The following is a 23,204-nucleotide window of genomic DNA, read 5'->3' on the forward strand; positions in this document are numbered from 1 at the left end:
AAACTCATGGAATTTTTCAGCTGACTTTTTGCCACTGTTGTTTGGTTTTGTAGTCTGATTAACGCAGTCCTTAAATCAACCATTTAACATACCATGCAGCAAGTTTATTGATGGGGAAGTTTCTGCAATACCTTAAGGGGAGTTCTTCTGTTGTATTCACTAAACACTAGGCTGAATTAATGATACTGAAAAGCAAGCACACTTTTTTTACTCTGCAATAATCTAATTGATTATCATAGCTAATGTTTTGGCATCATCAAGTCATTCAAAGGTTTAGAAGTTATCAAGACACTATGCTAACCATGTGATAAGGCTGAAATGATCTGGCATTACTAACTCCCACTATGATTTCAAAGTTAAAGTGGTCAGTGTAACAGAAGTGCTGAAATGCACTCGCTATTCATACACAAAATCAAGGTGATTTTCTCTTGTATGTTCCATACAAATCAATGTCAAGTATAAGGTCAATGCAAAATGAATTGGTATAAATAACTCTCACACATCTATATGCTTGTGTACCTTTCATCACTAATAAATACAACACAAATGTCCCCAACTAAGTTAAAGAAATGTCCCTAAACAGCTTTTTTCTATTTAACCAAGATCTTGATGGATGCAATGCAACTGTAATAATGAATTGCTTGTAATCACAAATCAAAAAGGTGATTAAGGACAACCCCTTTGTTTTTATAAGGACATATTTTTACCATCTTCATTAATATACTCGTTGTAACCATTCACTTAATCTAAAATAGTCTGTGATAGCATCGTCAGCAGCAACAGTCAGTCAGCTGGCTACAAGGTTTCATGATAGGTCTCACAATGGCAACTGAAGCACTGATATCTTTTACTATGAGCCTCCCTGCCATGCGGAGCAGTTCTTCCTGACCTACTTCATTCCTTGCCATGCCCTCTCTCCGCATGAGACCTCTCCGGTGAAGGATAGGGGTGAGGGAGCGTATAGGTCAGAGTCTGTGTCTGATTCTCCCTCTGCTATGAAGGGTCTGACCTTGGCACAGAGAGAAGGTCCAGCTGCGGCTTCAGGCTCTGCTCCAGCTCCCCCTCCTGAGCCTATAAAGAAAGAAGGCCCAAAGAAGTCTTCCTTGGCCTGGGAGATGCTGAAGCCGCTGAAGGAGCGCTCTAGCTCCTCGTGGTCAACAGATGGGATGGATAGAGACGTGTCACTCTCCACGGCGGTAGCATCCTGCTGACACATCTGCCTCCTGTGGCGCCTCCTGCTCTGGGAGCGGCTCTCTCTGCCGCTGCCGCCCGGGCCGGAGGAGGATCGGTCGTGAACCTTAGCAGGTGGAGGTGGGAGGCGGAATAGTGTGGGCGAATGATCGCCGCTGCCACCGACTGGTGAGGGGCTGTTGGCCACACTGCTGTTCCAGGCAGGTTGGCTGAGGGGGTGCTGCAGCTGGTGCTGCCAGGAGGTAGAGGGGCGGCTGTTGCTGCCAGAGGGAGTACCCACAGATCTCGCCACATACCGACCCAGTAAAGGATCTTTCTTTTCCAAAGACCCATCAGAGCACTGGACATCGGCAGGTGAGCATATCTGCTCCTTCTTTTCCTCCTTCACTTCCTCTTTATACTCCTTCTCCTGCCTACTCTCCTCTGGGCTGTGGTAGGGCGGGGCAGGATACGGCTCTTTAGAGTTGAAAAAGGCCTCTGTTTCTGAACGAGGGATTCCCATACGCTGCACATACACATTGACCAGGAAATCAAGTTTCCTGTCCATACAGACCACCTGCAGGGAGTAAGAAAAACACACAATGTAGAAAAGGTGTTCCATCCCCAGAATTAAAATAAATTCATCATCAGAAAACCATAAAATACATGAAGGCACACTCCATTGGTTGACCTCAGCGTAAACCAACTCATACTACTTTTACGCACCTGGAAGAAACATTCATACCTGCTTTTCCACTTTGACCAGCCGTCCCATCATGCTCTGGTCATCTGCAGCCCCTCCTTCAGCTTTAGGACCTTTACCAACTATCTGGTCAACTCTAGCATTTGAGAAAATTAATATCTGAGATTAGAAAAACACTGCTCTGCCACATGGGTTTAAATTTAAGAAGTTCATGATGCCATAATGTGAACTATTGTACTGTTACATGGAAATCATGTAAAGAAAGCGTTTATGTTGGAGAAACTCATCAAGCTATACATATGTTTTGAATGAATGAATGACTATGATGATGATGGCCTTTCCTAAGAAAGTATTGATGTCAGTTGGACAGTGTGGATGCATGCATTATGAGATTAGGCAGTCTTTAATGAAACAAAGTGTGAATAGGGGGGAAATTTTTTGGGCCAAAATGCATCACTTGGCATGCTTTTGTTGTGCTTCATGCTTCATTTCCATTGCATCCAGCTGGGGGAGCTCTCCTTCTGTCTCTCCAATATGAGAGCAAGCATCTAGCACTGTCAAACCCCTGTTGAGTGAGACCATATGACATGGCTCATTAACATTCAGTGAGAAAAGCGACGGGATGTCTCACTTTTTCTTTTTCTTTCTTTGCCTTTTCTTGACAGCAGCTGATATAGTGCGACATTAGAGCTGAAGTAACTGCACAACATCCTCAAAATGTTGCATGTTAAACTGTTTATCGAAGTCTTTTCTTGATTCTATTAAATATAAAATATGTAACAGTGCTTCATCGCTGCATGTATTATCTAGCTACATGAGACAGGTCAAATGGCTTGTACTCAAAAGGGGTTCTGCTAATCAAAATAATAAGGTAGCTTATAACTGCTTCAATATTTGGACTGTGGTATAAGGAGCATAATGCTGGTAACATGGTCATTCTAGAGGTGCAGTCTATCAACCTAACCTAGGACCTTCAGTGGACTTCTTATGGCGAGGTGTTGATGCGGGAGGGGGCCCCACAATCATATCTATCCTGGCAAGGCACACAGAGACGATATGAGTGCAATGCAAAATGAAGCAACGTGGGAATCACATTAGCTAAGAGAACAATATATTCCACACACACAAGACATACGGTGAGTCTGACTTGCTTTGTGGATGAAGAGTGCATGTATTTCACAGTTGGAATATATTTATTCTACATGTTAGACCTTTAGGGGATCAAAATGTAAGGAGCTAATTTGCGGAAAGTAACACAATGTGAATTATACATCAATGTTATATCTAAAATGAATTTGTGACGCATTCAAAGCTGAAGGAGTGAATCATTTTTGTACATATAAATGTTAACAGACATAACGATCTGAATACAACACATGTCGTTGGACAAATGAAACAGGCAAATCAATGACTTGTGTGTCACAACATGTGTGTATCCAGTAACACCACAAACACTGTATTGCTGAATCACATTATACTGAATTTAAACTCATATTGAACAACAGTGTAAAAAAAACTAAAAAATAAAAAAAAAACTGCTTCCATGTAATCTTCCATATCCAGCCTGACATTTATGCCCACAGTAGTCTCACATTGCCAGACTTTCCTCCACAGCGCTGGAGAAGAGGGTCTGGCTAGTACACACTAGCGTGCTCTGGTTTATTGGCATTTCTTTAAACCAATCACAATTGTCTTGGGCGGAGCGTAGCGCTGCACGGAGCAACAGCACTTCTGCAAAATAGCCTTGGGAAGGAACTTGTTTGGGTGGAACGTGTACGTTCAAAGGTTGTTTTAGTCGTGCAACAGAGGACTCAGATTCAACATATAGTCTAGCTAGCTGTCTGGATTTACCCTGCAGAGATCTGAGGAGCAGTTAACCATAGTCCTCATAAATCCACAGGAGTTTAGAATGCCAAAGTAGAAGGTAACGGACATCTGACAGAACTTCCGGCGGCACCTGAGCAATCCCAGAAGTGTAACGTCGTAGATATAGAATAGGCTCACAGTGAAAGTGACAGTTGGACAGGTTATTTACTCTGAGACAACCCGGAAACAAGTGTGGGTCAGATTTAAACTGTTATATACTGTATAGTGAGCATTTACTTGCCTGGACTGCAGGTTCTTAATGCGAGACAGCATGTCCAGGTGACCTGCAGAGTACTGCTCGATCACATCCATGACATCGTAAGGCCGCAAGCTCTCTTTGAACCTCCTCTTTGACACCAGAAACTTCATGATGCTGAGGGAGGACACATTATTTAGTATGAGTAGGCTTTTTTCACAGCTGACATTTTGACTTGTCAGAAAAGCACAGGTGTTACTGATAACATTAATGACGGCTCTGTTGTATTCAAGTGTCCCAGGAAGTCATGACAGTGTGACAGTGAGCCAGCATGATCAAAACCAGGAAACTGAACCAGCTAAATTGTATTCAGCCATTCTTATTGTGACATGTCAAAATGTCTTTCTTTAAAAATGCATCATAATTGTCCATGTGTGAACATTGCAGAACCATTAAAATTGGGTATTAAAGTGAATACTTACCAGATTGCCCTTATTGTAACCCTCAAGCCTGGTGGTAATTCTTGAGTGAGAAACTCACAGTGGCAGCTCTTATCGTCACCAATTTCCTCTCCTGGAAGGCTCGCCTCTACAGAGCAAAGACAAGGAAACTCTTAAAGAATATTTCATCTGCTTTCACATGCCCAACGTCCACAACAGAAGCAAAGCAGGGCTGTTGCTTTAAGCTTTAAAAGGTGCAAAATTCAATTACAGTACCAAGTTGGTTTCAAGCCAGTTAGCCAGTTTGTGAGCATAGTGAGCGGGCTTTGTGGAACAACAGAAAAAAGGACTTGGTGCAGAATTGAAGGATAGTGCTGAATTGAAGAATTGAAGCTTTACTGAAACCTTTTATGACAAGTACTCTCTTCCCACCACCAATTACAGTCTAGATTAGCATTTTAATCTATGGATTTTAAAACATATTGCATACAGGCAAAGGCCTTATCACAGTTAATCAGACATTAGGTGAGGTTCGGTAGGGAAAGTGAGGTCTCTTCATGCAAGATAAAGCGGGGCTTTTGGCCATTTTGTCTCTGGGTCAATTTTGGATTATCCTGGTACCACTTGACTTGAACCCACGATTAATTAAGCCTTCCACTACTGTTAATAAATACTTATCATCAATTCTTAAATTTGAAATAAATACATGCTTGTTCTCAGCTCGTATCATGCTTCAGTCTTCAGTCACCGATGAGGGGAAAACTCATAAGAAAAAATAAAAAAGGGTTCATGTCAAGTGAATAAATCTCAGCAGATTCAACATGCAGGTTTCTCAGACCAGTGACTCCGACTTTTTTTTTGGATTATTTCCTTCATAAAAGGCAACCAACAAAATATCCCAATGTCTTACTTATTAAACCTTCAATTGCTGCAAAGAGAGAGAAAGGAGAGACATGGAGAAAGATTTGTTATGGATTCTAGAAGGATGACAATGACAGACAAACCAATTCCAAACATGGGAACTTGTGCAGTCCACTGAATGATTTCTGGTTCATGTTTGAAAGGGCTGGTCTCTCTCTTATCTTACAATTACCACCAGACTGCACATATTGTAAAGCTTTATTTAACATATTTGGTCAAATATACAGCTAGACATTACAGAGTATATCACCGTCTAAATTGAAGACATGTCATGATGACTTGTCTAACCTGGAGAACTCTTCAGTCCAAGGTCTTCATCCTGCATTTCAATCAGCACTTTAACATGCCATCAGGCAAAAGAAGAAAAACAACTAATGAGAATTGGTTTTCAAATTGTTCAACAAAGATGCAAAGAAATGATGAAAAAGAGAAGTGTATTTGTTTGACACAGTGGCCTGGATGACATATGGATGCAGTTGCACCAACGGACCTCTGTCTCCCCAGCACAATGTGTGTGTTGAGAAAATCTTCCCCTCTTCCTCGTATGTTTGATTACATGCTGGAGAAATGATATACAGTACGTAGCAACATTACCTGTATGACAGTGACTGCACAGTCTGTACAATGACTGGGTCAGAAACTTGAAGAAAATTAAAGGAACATTTCTGTATTTGTTCAACCCTATTTTCCCATGCATTGGTGTCTTACTGACTAATGTAAACAAAAATCCTTGAAATTGGTCCAGTATTTAGCGAGAACGCTGTAACCGGCAGCAGCGAACTGGGCTGCAATGTAATCCTATAGGGCAAATGCGCGCCGTCAATTTATGTCAACTAAAAGTGCTGTTTTTGCCGTGGACAGACTCAGAGTGGTGATTGTTGGAACAGTGGAGAGCCGAATGAAAGACGATAAAATTACTGTTCATTACAAGTGCTCATATTATGCTTTTTGGCCTTTTTCTTTATTGTGTCATATCTCTTTTTTGTGCACGTTACAGGTTTACAAAGTGAAAAAGCCCAAAGTCTACCCCAAAGGGACTTACCATCTCCAACAGAAAACACTGTTCACAAACTGCTCCAAACAGCTCTATTGTAGTCCAGCCTTTACTTCAGTAACAAATGTGTGTCACTTTGTAACACACGTTATAATGCTCGCCTAGCTGCTAGCATGGCACGCCCTCATACCCTGCTTCTGACTGGGTAGTAGTCCTTACCTAGCTACTATGCATGTGCGACTCCCAACAAAGATGGAACAGAAGTGAGATGCCTCACTCTGTAGCTAAAACAGAGAGCTCAACACACAGGGTGAAAAGAGGAGCTGCAGCAATGTGCAGTACAACAAAAATATGGTGTTTTTTGAAAATGAAACCATGTAAACCTATTCTGATATAACGTCTAAATCCAATTATGAACCTGAAAATGAGCATAATATGAGCACTTTAAATAGAGTCTGATGAGTTTGTTGATAGTGATTTTGGGGCTGTTTCATTCTTAAACAAAAAGGATCTCTACTCTTACTCTAACAAAAAGGCTAACCTCTGTAGGGATCCTTTCAAAAATTGTTGTTCCCATCAGTCACTTAGACACAAAAACATGGGTTGGGCTCCAGGTTGACAAAATAGGGCCATCAACTCCTTCTAAAAACACACAGCTGGAGAGATTGTGGCCTTGAGCTGGCATGGACCCACACAGAGCTCTGTGACGTATACCCTTCCACAACTGAATTCATAACTGTGGAAAGATCCAGTGTCAACAATGTGTACAAAAGTCAAGTCTGTATATTGTTTGATTAATAAACAGTAACTTGCAATCTAAATACCAGATTCAATTTGAAAAACAGCATTACCGAAGGTAAGATTTGACTTCTCCACTATGACTGGACCAACATATTGGCTTTCTAAAATACTGGACATACATTTTCCTTTTATTTAGGCTTGTTGTGTACACTGCAAGATATACAGAGGCTTCTTCCTGAACACAGTTTTTTTCTCATTTCGATTCCTAATTTGAAATACTGTGAAGGAGCTCAGAGTTTCTCAACAATTAAACACGAAGCAGGTAATATTGGCTTAAAGAAACAGTTCTACATTTTAGGGGATTACGCTTATTCACTTTTTTTATGATGGGATGTTAGATGAGAAGATTGACAGTCAAGTCAGTTTTATATCTACGGCCAAAAATCCCAAATCAAAATTTAGCTTCAAAGGCCTTTATAATCTGTACAGCAAACAACATCCTCCATAGTTTTTGATACCACTGTCATGCCTATGCGCTAAATATGAAGTTAGAGCAAAACGTTGTGGTTTTACATGCTAGAACTGCACACTGCTCAGTTTTTGTTCAGATTAAAAACAAACAAGCTATTATCAGTGAGCTTTACAGGTACTAGTGGGTGGATTTTGTTACCTTTGGACAGAGCCAGGCTAGCTATTTACCCCTGCTTCCATTCTCTATGCAAAGCTATGCTAACCGTCTCCTGGCTGTAACTTCATTTTTCCCATACAGACATGAGTGGTAATGATCTTCTCATCTAACTCTCAGCAAGAAAGTGAATAAGCGTATTTCCCAAAAATGTCGAGCTGTTCCTTTTAACAGCTGCCAACTTTAAAGTGTTTCATGAAGGTTTAAATAATGTTTCAGAGACTTTCCACCTTAAAGTAGTGGTAGTAGGGGTGTCCTTCTAACACTCAGTATTCTGTGCTGTGTGGAGTTTCCTCACCCTCTGAGTTTTGGCGTGAGGCGCTGCCCCGGACTCTGAAGGAGTGCTTTGGCCCTCGGTTCTTCTCAGTGAAGCTCCAGGTTTTGGCGACTTTGCTGGGACTCGCCTCAGCCCCATTCTCTGCCCCTGGAGACTGGACTTTCCCTTTGGCCATGGGAGCCTTGGAAGGACTGGGGAACACCTTGTCCTTCAGGCTAGCCTTTCGACTACAGACAGCAAATCATGGGAAGGGAAATGTAACCAAGTTTTTACAGCATCACTCAATTAAAGTACACAACTATCTGTAACTAAATGTCTTCATCCTACTGCTTTGTTGTTTTAAGTGTAAGCTTGGGAATTTGTCTAATTCAGCACTGATGTGATAATAAATCTTACCTCAGAAGAAATGCAAAATGGGCAAAGTCCTACAGCAGAAGGAGCCATGTCCACATACGAGCATTCAGTAGGTCAGACAAGCAGCAGGAAGCTACAAGCAAGCATGCATGGGAAGCAAAGTGACACTGCACATCTCAAAAAGAAAGCTCTCAAAGATCTCACTGTAAAAAAAAAAGTGAACACAAATCATGCAAAATAATTCACCATCATACTGTATGCTCCACCTCATACACGGGAATCGGTCAAAGGAAACACACTGTTGATACTCAGCAATATGCACCCTGCCTGCTGAACAGAAGTTTTTAAGTGCTGATTAGGCAAAAAAGGCAGCAAGCAAATAAACTGCATAAAGACATTACTAAACAGAAACCATAAATCAACTGTGACAGGGCGGTAAACAAGGATGTAGGTTTGACTTTTTTTTTCATTTAGAGTAAAAGGTAAAAGGTGTGCAAAAAAAGATTCTATTTTTCATTAAGTGAAATATTATCTAAAAAGGTCCTTATTCTGTGATTCCTCTACCTTTACTTAAAGACGTGGAGGAGCAGAGGTGGGAATGGAAGGACACATACAGACTTGCAGTGCAGTTGTTAGTAGGCCTAACTGTACAGCAACTATACCTAATAGCTCTCGGGCAGCACCCGCAAAGTCTGTCTTTGTGTGCATTTTCATTACTGGAGTGGTGGGCAGTAGAGGAGACACAAAGAGATAAAGTAGCAGTGGATACAGTCACAAAAACAGCAGTGTGTGCCATACTGTGATGCCAGTAACACGTTATTGTAACTATCATTTATAATTCATTTGCAACCAGTTTCATATGATATCATAAATGAACACACGTGGAATGAATTTAAACACATGCCAGTATCTTTATAATGATGTTTCAGGGCTGATTTTTAAACTATAGATAACCTCAATGCATCACTAGGGACATTTAGGGCGTTTTCATTTTTCAATCATTTTGACTGTGTTGATGCATATGGCATACATTTTGGCAACGATGTGAGTTTTTTTATTTTTTCAAATTTTGTAAGTTCAATGTCAGCTACTATAATAAGTGTAATAAACTTTGTAGCCAAAATACAGACACTCAGACCATCTTCCAAAATGCAGAGCTTGTCTTCAAATGAATTATGCTTGAACCTGCATGGCATTTTAGCTGGTTTACCATGGGCAATGTCCAGTGTGATTTAGGTCCTCCCACAATACCGAAACTAATCGGCATGTGAACAGAGATGCAAATACAGGGGGTTGGGTTTGTGCTGTCCCTGTTAATGTGAATAATAGTATAGTCTAATGTGAAAAGTTTTAGATTTGATATAATTCACGTAATTTTAAAAATCACATATTATTTGTCAGTGGACACACTGGAAATTATAAGGTTTCTGTCAATATTTTTGTCATGCTTGTATAATTAAAAACTTGTGAAGCTATTAATCTAAATACATGACAAATTTATTCTAATCCTGCTTGACCCCAGAAGGTTAAGAACAGAAATGTCCCAATCAAAACCCACAATTGTTTAGATCCAATGGCCATTACAGCATAAAATCATACATTTTATTATATCAGGCTTTCAATCTACTGGCTTCAAAATTGTAGTTTTTCCACCTGATTGATTGAGTTTCTTATGTATGCCCTATGAGGCAATACATGCTATTTTCCTGGTTTCCACAGTTATTGCTGTTGTATTATGGAGCACTGCAGTGTTTGATGTAATGCATCAAAATCCATGTTGTTGCTAATCATTGATATATGCCAGACTGTGAAAAAAATCTAAATCAAAATACCATCTAGCATTTAGTATACAGAAAATAATGAAATGTACGGTTTTTCTTCATAATAACAACAATGGCATTATGTAAACAAATTGGCATTCAAAGGGTTAAAATTCAGAAAATGAATGGATGTTTGGTAGTAATGATCAGGACTGGTGGTGGTTAATAGATTCAAATCAGTGAAAGTGGAAATTAATATAAATGTATCATTTTATGGCAGTTTTTTTACGTAGGCAGCTTTGTCCTCTAAGGACATCAAAAACAACAAAACAACTTTGTTAAAGGGATGCACAAGGGTTAACCAAAAAATATGCAAATGGTTTATAAAGGACTAAGTAATGATAAAGTGTTACTACATTGTCAATAATTACACTTGTTTCTTTTGTCAAAAACAATGTGATCAAAATCAAGCAAGTCTCTTAAAGTGTTAAAAATAACTTTTTCCAGAGGTGATGCTGAAAGCCAGAGTATCAAAGACCAGCTTATTGGTGAGTATTTAAGAAAGTGGGAGGGACACCAAAGGGAGCTGATCTTTGAGCACCATGTGAGCAAATGCAGCATGACCATTCTTGAAGGAGGTGCTTAACACACAGCCACATCGATGTCTGGACTTACCCCCAAAAAAAACACACATACGCACGCACGCACGCACGCACGCACACACACACACACACACACACACACACACACACACACACACACACACGGCTACTGTACACACACTCCCCCAAGAAGAGTGCCTCAGCAGCAACTAAGAGCAGATTTGAAGAGAAGCCAAAGGGAGGTGAAGAGGGATAAAAACCGATCACATCACAGACCTGGGAGAGGTTTCTGTTTGAGACTCCTTCCTGTGAGGACAGAAGACACCAACTGTTACACGGTGTTACACTGTATGTCAACATTGCTCCATATTGTTAGGGTTGAGCTGGATTAGCACTGGAAAATGTCCCGAGAAATATTAAGTCAAACTGCTGGATGTTAAAAGCTGTGCTGCTGCAAATTCAAATCATATATAAGACTAAACAAAAAAATATTACATATGATGGGATTTTCTTTTGGCCACTTGGGGGCAGCGGAAACAAGCTGTGAACACTTAATTATGTCCACCTTTTAAATCTATACAGACCACATGTTTTGGATTTCTATTTAGCAGAATTTAAATGATGGTATTTGTTTAACTTTCCCCAATAAACATAAAAGTTGAGAAAAAATAGAAATATGTTTTTTTTATGTTGATATGGCGAACTTGTTAGCAAACAGTTGCCTATATGCACATGCAGCAGATACTGAGCAATATATACGAAACACAAACACTCCACTATGTTCACCAGCTAGTTAGCTGTGTCTGTTTGACGATTGGTGCTGACCAAGTAGTATACAGTGGGTTTATCTAACTTTTTGCTAAAAATAAAATGTCAAAACTGTGTTATGAGAGTGAACTTAAGCAGTAAAGTTACAGGCCCGAAAACCCAAACAATGAAAAATGTTATGAAGCTCTGTAGAGCTGAGAGGAACTGTGTCAAGTGATAAATATCTGTGGGTTTGTCACTGTGAGCGACCTCTTTCACATTACACAAATCTATTCCATCCATTGTTATTATAAAAATAGTGATTATAACCGCTTTAAAGCTACAGCAGTGTGAAATGTTTGACATATTTTAGTCCAACAAAGTTTATATGGCAGACACGGAGCAACATTTAGCAATAGCATTAATTTGGAGTCATGTTTCTGTCAGCATGAAACATTAAAGTCCAATATTCATTCTCTTTACTTGTTTTGGTCTTCACCAAATCGCAAAATTCATTTGGGTCTTTAGCTTGCTACATGCTCCACTTTGTTCATTTGTGTTTTGATAGATGCCTTGATAATATAATCATTAGATGAGTGTAGCTTTAACATTTTTTTCAAATCTGTCTTTTGAATTCCAAGAATATTGCTCATCGTTTATCCACATTATCATCACTTTTATCCACATTATCAGCATCTCGACATCCTCATGATCATAAGATCCTCATCAGCTTTGTCACTCTCACTGTCATGTTTATATACCTGAATGACTTGCCCTTCAAATTCCTCAGCAGGTCCAGCTGATTCAGAGGTGGAATAAGTCTGGCAAAAGACAAAGAGCATTTCTGGTCAAGTCACTCAGTGTTGAAAGGTTAAAGCTCACCGCCAGGCACTTTAAAGTTAATTCCATTTACTTTGACAGTTATTTATTCTGATGGTCATCACCTTTTCACCTCAAATTCCTACTGGAATGAAACCAAACATGAGGTCATTTACAAATAGAACAGACAAGCAGCGATCTTCTACTTCTAGACACATAAAGGGCAGAATTCTGCACCGTGAAATAAGCACAGCTTATTTGCTGATTCATACAGTTGGACAGCAAAATAAGTGGTTCATTTAACAAAGTAGACACTGGCAGTGGTTGTCTTTTGAACATCATTTCAAAAAGAGGTTTTGGTGTCACTGCCAAGTCACCGGCTCCCCTCCACTGTAAAATTACACTTATTAAAGCAGAAAGTGAAAAGTCACACCAGAGTGTGATTCTGCACAACAGATCAGTAGTATCTGATTCAACAAGGGAGTGTGGAATACAATAAGATGTCCCAGTTTTAAGAGAGATGGCAGAATGTGATATGGAAAAACAGTTGTACGTATTGGAAATGCTGATCAATGTACAGCATTATTCAGACAGTTGTATCACTTACCGGTACATTGGGATAGCTACAGTCTGCTCATAAAAATCCCAAGTGTACAGCAGATCTGTCCGGGAAAGGTTGGTAGCATAAAACCTCCAAGCACCCTAGATGGAAATAAAGATTATTTATTTTTTTTACTTTTTGTCAGGAGCACAAAACAGACGTTATCTCTGTTTGATAAATCTGTACATGGTGTTGTTATGTTATACCTGGATAAGGCCTGCTGCAGGGTTACGTCTCTTCTCAAAATGTTTCTGCCTGTGTTGCTCTTGGACTTTGAGGGCAAAGCCAGAACCCAGGATGCCCTATACAGAGTCAGTGTGACACAGAGAGCCCATAAAGTGATCAGTTACCTTTAATGACCTCTACTGGCCAGGAGTTGGAATTGCAAAAATTCCTACAACACCTTGTAGAACAGAGACCAGTAAGCAGATCCAACAAAAAGATCTAGTAAATACATAATATCTCAGATTTGATGTCTGCAAAAGCCCTGAGGTAGTAGAAATCTGAGAGAAAAATGCTGATTTCCTCCACACACATCAGAAGTCAGCGTAGCAAAAGTATGACTGTTTCTGATGCTGACACAGCAATCCAGTTGTATGTGCGCTAGGCTGATCAGGTCTTAGCTGCTTTCTTAAAGCTTACTCACTAAGAGTGCTTTTTTTCTGATTGACAAAATCATAAAAGACTGAAAAGTATTTAAGTGGCTGAGGTGCACCTATCATATAATGTAATAATTCATTTTCATTGTTCACTGGTTCATTTGTTACAAATAATAATATACCTCTTACATTTTAAAGCAGCATTTTTTTATTTTTTTTGGCCACTTGGTTGCAGCGCAGCCAGTTGTGAAAACAACACTGAGACATTACCTTATTAATGTTGTGCTAACCAACAGTTGCCTGAGCTTTTAGCATTAGCATTAGTATTAGGAGTCATGTTTTGGGTGACCTGATGAATTTAAATTCTCCACATAAGAATAATAATTAGTGCAGCTTTGAGGAAATAATCTGCTATGTTTACTCTCAAGCATAGACCAATGACAACTATATAAACCGACAAGTTTTTACGTCTGCTGGTCCAAATTTTCACAGTCTGTGGGGTCTTTTACGGTAAATCTGATGTAATTAATGTTCTGATTGTTTGGAATAACCATAAAGAAAACTGAGTAGTTAGAAGCTAAACAGATAACAGACACAGTGACATCTATAGAAATTTAAGCTTTAACAATAAAAAATCCAAGAATACGTGACAGAACTGGACACTCTTTTTTTAGGGACGTGGAGAGCAGTTACACTGTGTCAGTGAGCGCTTGAACACCATGATGGATAGACTAGACCAAATGAACACAAACAAGGCTCTTACAAATCAGCACCTTAAGCTTAGTCTTTTGTCAACGACACTGGGTCAAAGTACCGCTGACGAGGCCTCGTACTTACAGCAGGAAGAGCAAAGAAGGCCACCCCGATCATGCTGAATGTGGCTGCCAGCAAGCGTCCATTCCACGTCTTGGGAACCTTATCACCATATCCAATGGTCGTGAGAGTGATCTGGTGAAAACATCAATTTAAGTCACATACTTGATTTAAGTGGTGTGGTATAGGTTTGTAGATTTTTTTTAAATAGAAAATACGAGGAAACTGAAATGGGGGGAAATGGGGGAAGGAAAATGAGTATCATAAACATCACAGGATGCTATTCTAGGTCTCAGGTCTCTCGGTTAAGTCTTACCAGTCCCCACCAAAGAGCATCAGCATAGGTCTCAAACTCCTCATTTGACTCCTTTTCCACAGAGTAGACCAGGAATGAAGCCAGGATGAGACACAGGAAGCCTATGTACCACGCTGTGATGAGCTCCTACAGGGAAAACCAGTACAATGAGCATCAGGGAATCTAAAGTAATAAAGTGTCATCTAGGATGCCTTGCAAAGTGGTGACGTAACCCCTGTAAATTGGTAAAAATGGCCTTTCTGTAATAATATTGGACGTGATTGTGTGAGTTGCATGCCCTCTGTGGCAGGTACTTTGGCAAGTACTTCATAGACGCCTTTATTTCCCTCGACAGACGCCACACACCTGCCCTCTCACCACATCTTACACAAACACACACAGTCGCTCATTATCCACAGCTTATTAGTGCCATCTAATAATTGTATTTCAAAGCTCATTAAAATAAAACTGAGAGAAACATGTTTCCTCACCATGACAGAATTACTTGGAAGAGACACGACTGGAAACAGTGTGTCCCTGAAGTAGCACATTGGAAAATAAAGCACTTGTAATTTCAACTGCGATGGTTTAAACCCCCATGTGAAGATGTCTACCGTTAGACTTGAATACTAGTGACTCAGACGTAGATGTAAACTTGTGCAGAGGCCTTAAACCTGGTACCCTCTATTTGTACCTGATCATCTTGTTGACTAAGTACTCAGTTCTTCATGTGGCCAAAGGCTAGCAAAATATAGTGACATACTGTATTGTATGGGTGATGCTATGATTCCAGGGAAAGATAGTCTCGCTTTGCCAGACCCTCCTCTACAGCCCCGCATGCTCTGCTTTATTGGCATTTCTTTAAACCAATCAAAATCTCCAAAGGCAACGAAGCAATCCCAGAAGTAGAACATCATGGATATAGACTAAGGGAAAGAGAATGCTGTGAAATGATAAAGGTTGTGACATGATGTATTAGCAGCTTGATGAACAAGTCGCAAAGAAGGCAGCAGTCCATGACATTATTTCCACTGGGGATGGCTGAAACATCTCCCCCCCTCACTTTTCAAAGTCCTGTTTTTGCCCTGGGGTTTTGCCTCTCGAGCTGCCTTAGCTTATTTATAGAGATTGTTAAAGGGGTGATAGAATGCAAAACCGATTTTACCTTGTCATAGTTGAATAACGACAGTTTGGTGGGTAAATAGGACATACATAGAACCTCAAAATCCCATTGACACCTCTTTCCTCTGCAAATCTCACAATTTGAAACTGCCTCTGAAAATGGGCAAATCTCAACTAACCTCCTTATTTGGCTCTGGTCTCTACCTTTGTCACGCCCCAACATTTACATAGGCTACACCACTGATCTGAGATCAGGTAGTCTTCTGAATCTAGGTCGCGCAGATCTCAGAAATTGTATACATTGTTCATCTGCTATTTTACGACTAAATTCACTTCTGAGACTTTTCTATGCGAGAAATCAACTATGTAGAGGTCAAATATGGGCTGTTTGTGAAAACATATGGCTTATTGCAAATTTTGTCCGACTGTGTGTCGGAATTCAGCAGCCGATGCTGCCTGGGTTACTGCCTCGTCGCCCAGCCTGTCTTCCTTCACAGACCTCGGTCCGCTGTGAGCTAAATGGAGCTCCATCACTGCCGGCAGCCCGCCATGCTCGATACCCGCGCAAAGTCACCGTTTCTGGGATAGTGGACTACCAAACACCGCTGCCCTGACAGAGCTCCAAGGCCTACGGCTCCCCTCTTCCTGCTAAATGGCTGGTGTGTGTGAGTGAGAGCGCGGTCAGCGAGCTTGTTACGCCCGCAATCTCTTACCACATGTTCCAGTTAATCTTATAATGGATATGTGTGTTGAGTTATTTAAACAAGCGATCGGGGAAATAAACGCCTCTTGCCCGTGAGTATCATTGATAGAGCCCGCAGCTGGATGGAGCTCTATCAATGAGAGCTAGCTATCCTAAGGTGACCAGATTTCTGAGACAAAATCCGGGGACATTTTCAGCTCAGAAGCATAAATACCTCCAAAACAGGTCATTTTTTATCTTTGTAAACTTAAAACAGGGACACTGCCCCAGGGGCGTCACTAGACCTAGAGCTGCACTGGGGCGCAAGCTCCCCTGGGGGGGGGGGGGGTGTCCATGGGCATGCTCCCCTGTAAGAACATTTTGTGTATTTTAACGTTTAAATGCATCAATCTGGTGCCCTTTGAAAAGAAATTCAGAGACTTGATTATTATTATTAATTATTATTCATATATCTATGGATGGGAATATTTGTGCTGTAGCCTGAGCTATTTTGCACTTCAGAATTTTAACCATGCACACACAGGTGGAATAGTTTTTTTCTTCATATTTTTGCATTAATGTTACTAGGAAGAATACCAGTAGAAATATATATTCATATTTGTAGGTGGGATATATATATATATATATAAAAAGTAAGTGGGATTGTCTGGAATCTGGCAATATAATAACCATTATGGTGGAATACACTGGCTAAGCAATTTACAAAAATTATCTGTGCTGACATAAATAGTTTACATGAGAATACATTATAATTAGTTAGTTACCTAGTTAGTAGGTGTGCAGAGATTTATGCAGAATGCAAATATGATAACATTTCATGTAAGTTCAATGTTAATTTTCTTGCAATTTGTCACAGCAATGGGGTTAACACTTTTGCATGCGCCATATCCATGTCACATTCTCATTAGGGGCTGAGCCCCCCTAAAGGTCTGATCCTAGAATCGCCCCTGTTGCTACTTCATACTTGTACTCCACTACACCTCAGAGGGAAATGTTGTAATTTTTACTGCACTACATTTATCTGACAGCTTTTGCTTTAATGCTTCACGCTGGGCTTGTTTCTGCAACAGCTCATTGAGTATCGGATACAATTAAAACTATTGAGGAAATATTTTCCTTTGACATTGGTCCAGTATTAAACGAGATCACTGCAGTCGGCAACGGCGAAACAAGCTACAATGTAAGTTAATAGGACGTCAATTGTACAGCTTGTTTTTACGTTCATAAAAGTGCCTGTTTTGCCACTGACAGACTCAGATTAATATTATTATTAAGTGTCTGACAACATTATCGAAAGTATTTCTAAGGAGGTCAACCTTTATGTTAAAGAGTAGGATCCTTTTTTAAAACATAAAAAGTCTGCGAAATTGCGTTATATAAGTGGCGTGACGAAATTCAAACTGTAAATATACTCTTGTTATGCCGAAAGTGTAGCTAACTAGCCGCAATCTGTACACATAGGATTGAAGGGACTACAAGCAGCTAATGAAACCCCTCATGTTCACAAAAATGCATTAAATTGAAATCAGACACCATTGTTAGCTTTATAAGACCTTGGGGTAGATGTTATATAAGTGGCGTGACGAAATTCAAACTGTAAATATACTCTTGTTATGCCGAAAGTGTAGCTAACTAGCCGTGATCTGTACACAAAGGATTGAAGGGACTACAAGCAGCTAATGAAACCCCTCATGCGGAGCTCCACGGAGCCCCGAGCCCCGGTAGTCCAGTAACCGAGCAAAGGTGACTTTCACTGGGTATGGAGGTTGTCGCTTTCTCGTCAGAATGTGTGGAGCTCCTAAAGTCCGACCCGTCTTACCAAATTTGCAATTAGCGATCATTTTTCGTAAAACGGCCCATATTTGAGCTTTATATAGTCGATTTCTCGCATAAAAAAGTCTCAGAAGTGAATTTAATAACAAAATAATAGATAAACAATGTATAACTTTGCAGTGTCTGAAATATGAGACCTGCTGTCTTGTCTCCAATGTGTTTGTATGTAGTTCGCTCAAACCAATCAGCGTGCAGCTCATCTAAATATTCATGAGCATACCATATTTGGAAGAAAAGCTCTTGTTACAAATAGGGCCATATTCACAGGGTAGTTAAGGACCCATAAAATAGCATTCGAGCAATTTTCAGCCCAACCAATGTTACATACCCTATTAGGAGACCTTAGGGAACAGTGTGAAATACCCTGTATAATCATTCTATCACCCCTTTAAGGCTGTATGCAGCTTAAAGGTGCTGTAGGTAGGATTGGGAAGATCCAGGATTTAGCCAAAAAATTTGAACATCAACAACTTCTCCTAAGCCCCTCGCCCCACAAGGGAGAATGAATGTGTGTGTGCATAAGCAGTGATTGACACGCAGTTAGACACCCCCCCTGGACCTGATTGGTGCATGTAAACAGGGAGCTGTGGATTTTTGCAAATCGCACTACAGGCTGTAGGTGGTGCCAGAGGAGCCAGATTTTCTTTTTTAAATTACCTGTTTCATGTAGTTCTACTTGAACATAGGGTCAGTTTCAGCAAATATGACAGAAAGTTAGTTTTATAAGTCTTACCTTCTGCAACTTTAACAGGAAGACTACAGACATAACTCAAGGTAGAAAAAAGTATTTTCACTTGGTATGTTTTCTAGGTAAAAATAATAATAATAATAGTTTTTATTTACTCGATGTTGGAAGTGGACATTAATCAAAGAGAAGGCAGTAAAGAATAGTACTTATTTAAAGTAAAGTTGTAGATACATCATTTATCATATCAGGGTTTTTTTATACCACCACCATTATTATTTAAAGCATGATAATTAATTTCATTTAAATCTTTTAGTTGAAAAGCCTATGACTTCATTGGATATTTCAGTGTAATATTATTACTGCAGTGCACATCAGATATGGTTTTAAACACCACATATGGCTGGCTAATTATAGAAATTCTCTGATCACAAAATTGAGAAAGGTGTTTCAACTCCTTGTGAACCTCTACAGAAAAATAACAAAATGATGTAACCTTGCTGTGGGCATAAACTACAGATCCGAGCAGCTTCCAGGTTCCTCCCCGTCGGTCCATACGCAGCATGCGCAGGATCTGCAGGAATCTCAGACTCCTGATGGCCGAGGTGGCAAAAACATTGCCCTGAGATCCAGCTGCCAGTACGGATACTGAGGCTATCAGCACCATAATGTCTGGAGTAAGAACAAAACACAATCATAGAACTCAACACACTCTGGGAAGCAGGGGAAGCGAGAGATAGCATCCTTAATCAAATCAGACTGAATTTACAGAACTTTACTGTGTGCAACTATGATCGATTTTGTTGTAATTCAAAAGTTGTTCCAAGTACTTAGGCAACTAGTATTTGAAGTGTCAAATTTTCTTTACTTTAGTAGTTTTCTTTTAATTTTGCATACCCTCGAGGCAACAGATATGATGAAAAACAAAAAAGAGAAAGCATAACAAAGATAGTTATCTTATACTCGCTCAGACCCTCCAGCATTTGAAAAAGGAAGAGATGAAAAAACACAGTTCTAAATTGTCTGTTTTGTTCCTCTGAGAAAGCAAGGTGAGAGAAATGACAGCCAGTGACCCTGTTATCTCACCTATGACACAGAAAGGTTTTCTGGCAAATTTTAGCCTCCCTCTCCATCCTCTGTATCGACAGCAGCAACCAGCAGCCCATATCCTTATAATGTACTCCACTCCAAACACCACGATGGTCACAATTTCCTGTGGAACAAACCAAACTGGTGAAGTTAACCCTGTGACATGAATGTAAATGGAGAAATAGGTTTACAGCAAATGAAATGATACCTACCAGGATGTACAAGGCACTTTCTGAGCTATTTTTGAACTCTTTGATGGTGGCAAAGACTGAAAGTATGAGACAGGAGAAGACCAAGAGGAAGCTGGAAGAGATAGAATACAAACATGAATTGCTTTTTTATTCTGAGGTCACAGTTCCATTTGTCAAATCCTGTTTTAGATACAGGAAGTTCAATATGTTCAGTGGAAACTGACTGGAGAAACATATGGATATATGATACTATGATGTCAGTGAGAGGTTTCTGAGGCGCTGTGTTTACTGCTCACTGTCATGCTTGTCAGTTAAGCCACAAAATGTAAATGTTGTGTATTCAGTGTGTGTCAAGCTTTCTAAAAAACACAATAAAATACATACCTATGTCTTAAGATTCCAAGAATGGAACAGTTTAATATCTAGAAGAAAATATCTAAAAGAAAAATAACTTATTTGAATAGCTGTATCTTAAGGGGTCAATTCACCCAAAAGAAAACCTTAGTAGTGTGTAGATATTAATTTAGTTATACGTTGGTATAACTAAATTAAGGTTTTCAGATTCACCTCTGACACATGTGCTGCAATTTCTTATTATATATATCAGTATTATATTGCAGATACCATTACAGAAGAACCAACAATTTATGGTATTTCCACATTAGGTTTAGTATTCAGCTGTGGTGATGGTTGTGATAATATACCATAAAGACCAATTGCCATCTGCTAATCAATTTCTGAAACCTAAGTGGGTACAGTTGGAGACTGAATGAATCATTAGAGCTGCAGAGCCTGGGTGGTGCCTTCATTAGTGGAACCAAACAAGCCAAACTGCATAAACAGCTGCAGCTCAGATAAGTAAATAAGTAGGGGCGGAGGGGCGCTCGTTTAAGTCCCCGCACAGACCATAACCGACCGAGGTGCCCTTGAGCAAGGCACCGAACCGCCAACTGCTCGGGGTGCCTGCCTGTCCATGGGCTGCCCCCTCGCTCTGAAATCTCTCCAATGCATGTGCATGTGGATTTATAATAAAATAACAAAACAGAGTCAAACAAATACATTTCCCCAAAAGGGATTAATAAAGTATATAGTATTTATGTTTTATTTTATTTATTGAGTAAATACAGTAATAAAGAAAACCTGAAAGAAGAATTGCAGGCAAGCAAGCAGATAACATTAGGTAAATGTTCATTTGAACACAGATTTTTCTTGGAGTGATTGGCTGGAACGTGGTTTGTTGTATTTTGGTGCACAGCCTGTGCCTCTAGTGTTTGTTTGACGTTTACGACCTCTGTGTTGTCTCCCGAGACCGGGCTTTTTCACAGTGTGTTCAGGGGACAGGCAGCTAGCGGATCAAGGAGAGATGCCTACGATTTGAGACAAAAATGAAAACGCGCTGAAACCATGCAGGAACTCATAGTGCACTTTTAATACATTTGGTGAGTTAAAATTCCGCATATGAAACTTTAAGTGACCATTTGCACATATGTTTGCACAAGAGTACAAGAAATCCAATCACCTGGGAGTGTAGAACATGGGAGTTACATCTTATTAGACAGAGTAAGTATATTTACTGGCTGTGTCAGTCAGCTGTCTTCACTGGAGTTACAAAAACGTATTACCTCCTCCTTACTGTACAGCCTAAACAACAATATCTGTCTTCTGCTAAAGTCATTAGTGATGTTTGTCACAACTCTTTTCAATATAGTATAGGAGTTAATGTCAGAGGTTAATAAACTAGTCTTTGTTAAGACTGGGACAAAACCATAGAACAAACATCTTCAAAAACACGTAGAAAGTTGCTGAAAGAGACACAAAAGCAATGGTTCTTTCAGATACAAATAGTAAAGCAATGGTAGATGGTTTTAAGTAGACTGATGTGTTTCGGAAGAAAATCAATTCTGCAGCCAAGACTGGCAGAGACCATCAGGCGAGCGCTTTATTGGATGGAAGATAACATGTGATTTGAAAAGGAAGAGGCATGGCAGGGCTCGACCTAAGGGACTTTCTGAAGAAAAGATCTACTGGAAGGAATCCAAAGCAGAACTAATGGAGAGTGCCTGGTGAAACCCAATACTGGGACAATGCAGGATTTTTAAAGACGCAGGCACAACTAACATTAATCATAGTAGAGATACTGTGGAATGATCTCCTGAGCGCACAAGATCAGGTGTAACACATGTCAAGTGAAGTCATTTACCAATTTAAAGTATGAGATAAGTGACCTGATGAATGAAATAAACCAGGTTTGAATAAAGCTGGAGTAGGCAGATAGCAAAAAAAAATATTAATACCATTATATATATAGCGGTACTCATTATATATGCAGTTATATAGCGGCAATTGTACAAGAATGACCGTCCTGACACATTTTTACACAATTTTACTCCTATATGTACAGTACTGCACTGCATATAGATGGATAACAATAAAGTAGCTCTTATCTAATAGTTTAGCCCTTAATTAGCTGCAGCCCTAAGCTACAGATTTTAGAACTTTCACCGAATGTGCTCACACATCTGAAATGCAGACGTTTAGTTCTCTCAGACCACAACAATTACAATGTGCTGAAATATAATTATGGAATGTTTTCCCAGTGATGCCAAAAATAAAGTGCCTGCCCCAGCTCCAAAAAGATGGAGAAACTATAGGGTGAGTGTTATGAGGAACATGTTAGGAATACCTATTTACACATCCAGCAGACACAAAGCAACTTTATCTGGAGTCGTGTTTCTTTCCACTTGATGAACGAAGTCCAATATTCACTCTCCTTTTAGCTCTGTTTTGGTCTTTATCAACTCCAGAGACAGGTAGCATACAGCTGCATGCTATAGCTAAAATAAAGCTGATGAGAGCAGAGGTTTCCAGACCCTCAACACTCTGTAGAGCTGAGGGAAAGAGAGAAGAGTTGGGTCATAAGTCTCTGTGGGTTCGTAACCACCAGTGACGCCATTTCATTACACCTAGTCATTTCATCCATTATTAATATAAGAAATAT

General features: G+C 39.9%; 1 protein-coding gene across 8 annotated transcripts in view; it reads right to left on the minus strand.

Moving 5' to 3' along the window:
* Positions 1 to 889: 889 nt before the first annotated feature.
* LOC144520249 (potassium voltage-gated channel subfamily KQT member 2-like) overlaps positions 890 to 23,204 on the minus strand; it is a 30,978-nt gene continuing 8,663 nt past the window's right edge. Inside the window, exons 2-20 of one of the 8 annotated variants that reach the window (XM_078253911.1) lie at positions 20,228 to 20,318; positions 20,013 to 20,139; positions 19,423 to 19,598; positions 14,605 to 14,730; positions 14,313 to 14,423; positions 13,083 to 13,178; positions 12,883 to 12,977; positions 12,218 to 12,277; positions 10,986 to 11,015; positions 9,010 to 9,063; positions 8,015 to 8,220; positions 5,585 to 5,632; positions 5,286 to 5,303; positions 4,418 to 4,523; positions 3,981 to 4,112; positions 2,856 to 2,906; positions 1,916 to 2,009; positions 1,521 to 1,747; positions 890 to 1,475 (exon numbers count right to left, since the gene is read on the minus strand). In XM_078253911.1, coding sequence (XP_078110037.1) covers positions 890 to 1,475; positions 1,521 to 1,747; positions 1,916 to 2,009; positions 2,856 to 2,906; positions 3,981 to 4,112; positions 4,418 to 4,523; positions 5,286 to 5,303; positions 5,585 to 5,632; positions 8,015 to 8,220; positions 9,010 to 9,063; positions 10,986 to 11,015; positions 12,218 to 12,277; positions 12,883 to 12,977; positions 13,083 to 13,178; positions 14,313 to 14,423; positions 14,605 to 14,730; positions 19,423 to 19,598; positions 20,013 to 20,139; positions 20,228 to 20,318 — 2,434 coding nt within the window. Of the gene's footprint in view, positions 1,748 to 1,915; positions 2,010 to 2,855; positions 2,907 to 3,980; positions 4,113 to 4,413; positions 4,524 to 5,285; positions 5,304 to 5,584; positions 5,633 to 8,014; positions 8,221 to 9,009; positions 9,064 to 10,985; positions 11,016 to 12,217; positions 12,278 to 12,882; positions 12,978 to 13,082; positions 13,179 to 14,312; positions 14,424 to 14,604; positions 14,731 to 19,422; positions 19,599 to 20,012; positions 20,140 to 20,227; positions 20,319 to 23,204 lie in introns of those variants that run through there. The other 7 variants (XM_078253914.1, XM_078253913.1, XM_078253912.1 and 4 more) reach the window with 7 other exon arrangements.

Source organism: Sander vitreus, chromosome 7 (assembly GCF_031162955.1).
Source record: "Sander vitreus isolate 19-12246 chromosome 7, sanVit1, whole genome shotgun sequence".
NCBI lineage: Eukaryota > Metazoa > Chordata > Actinopteri > Perciformes > Percidae > Sander > Sander vitreus.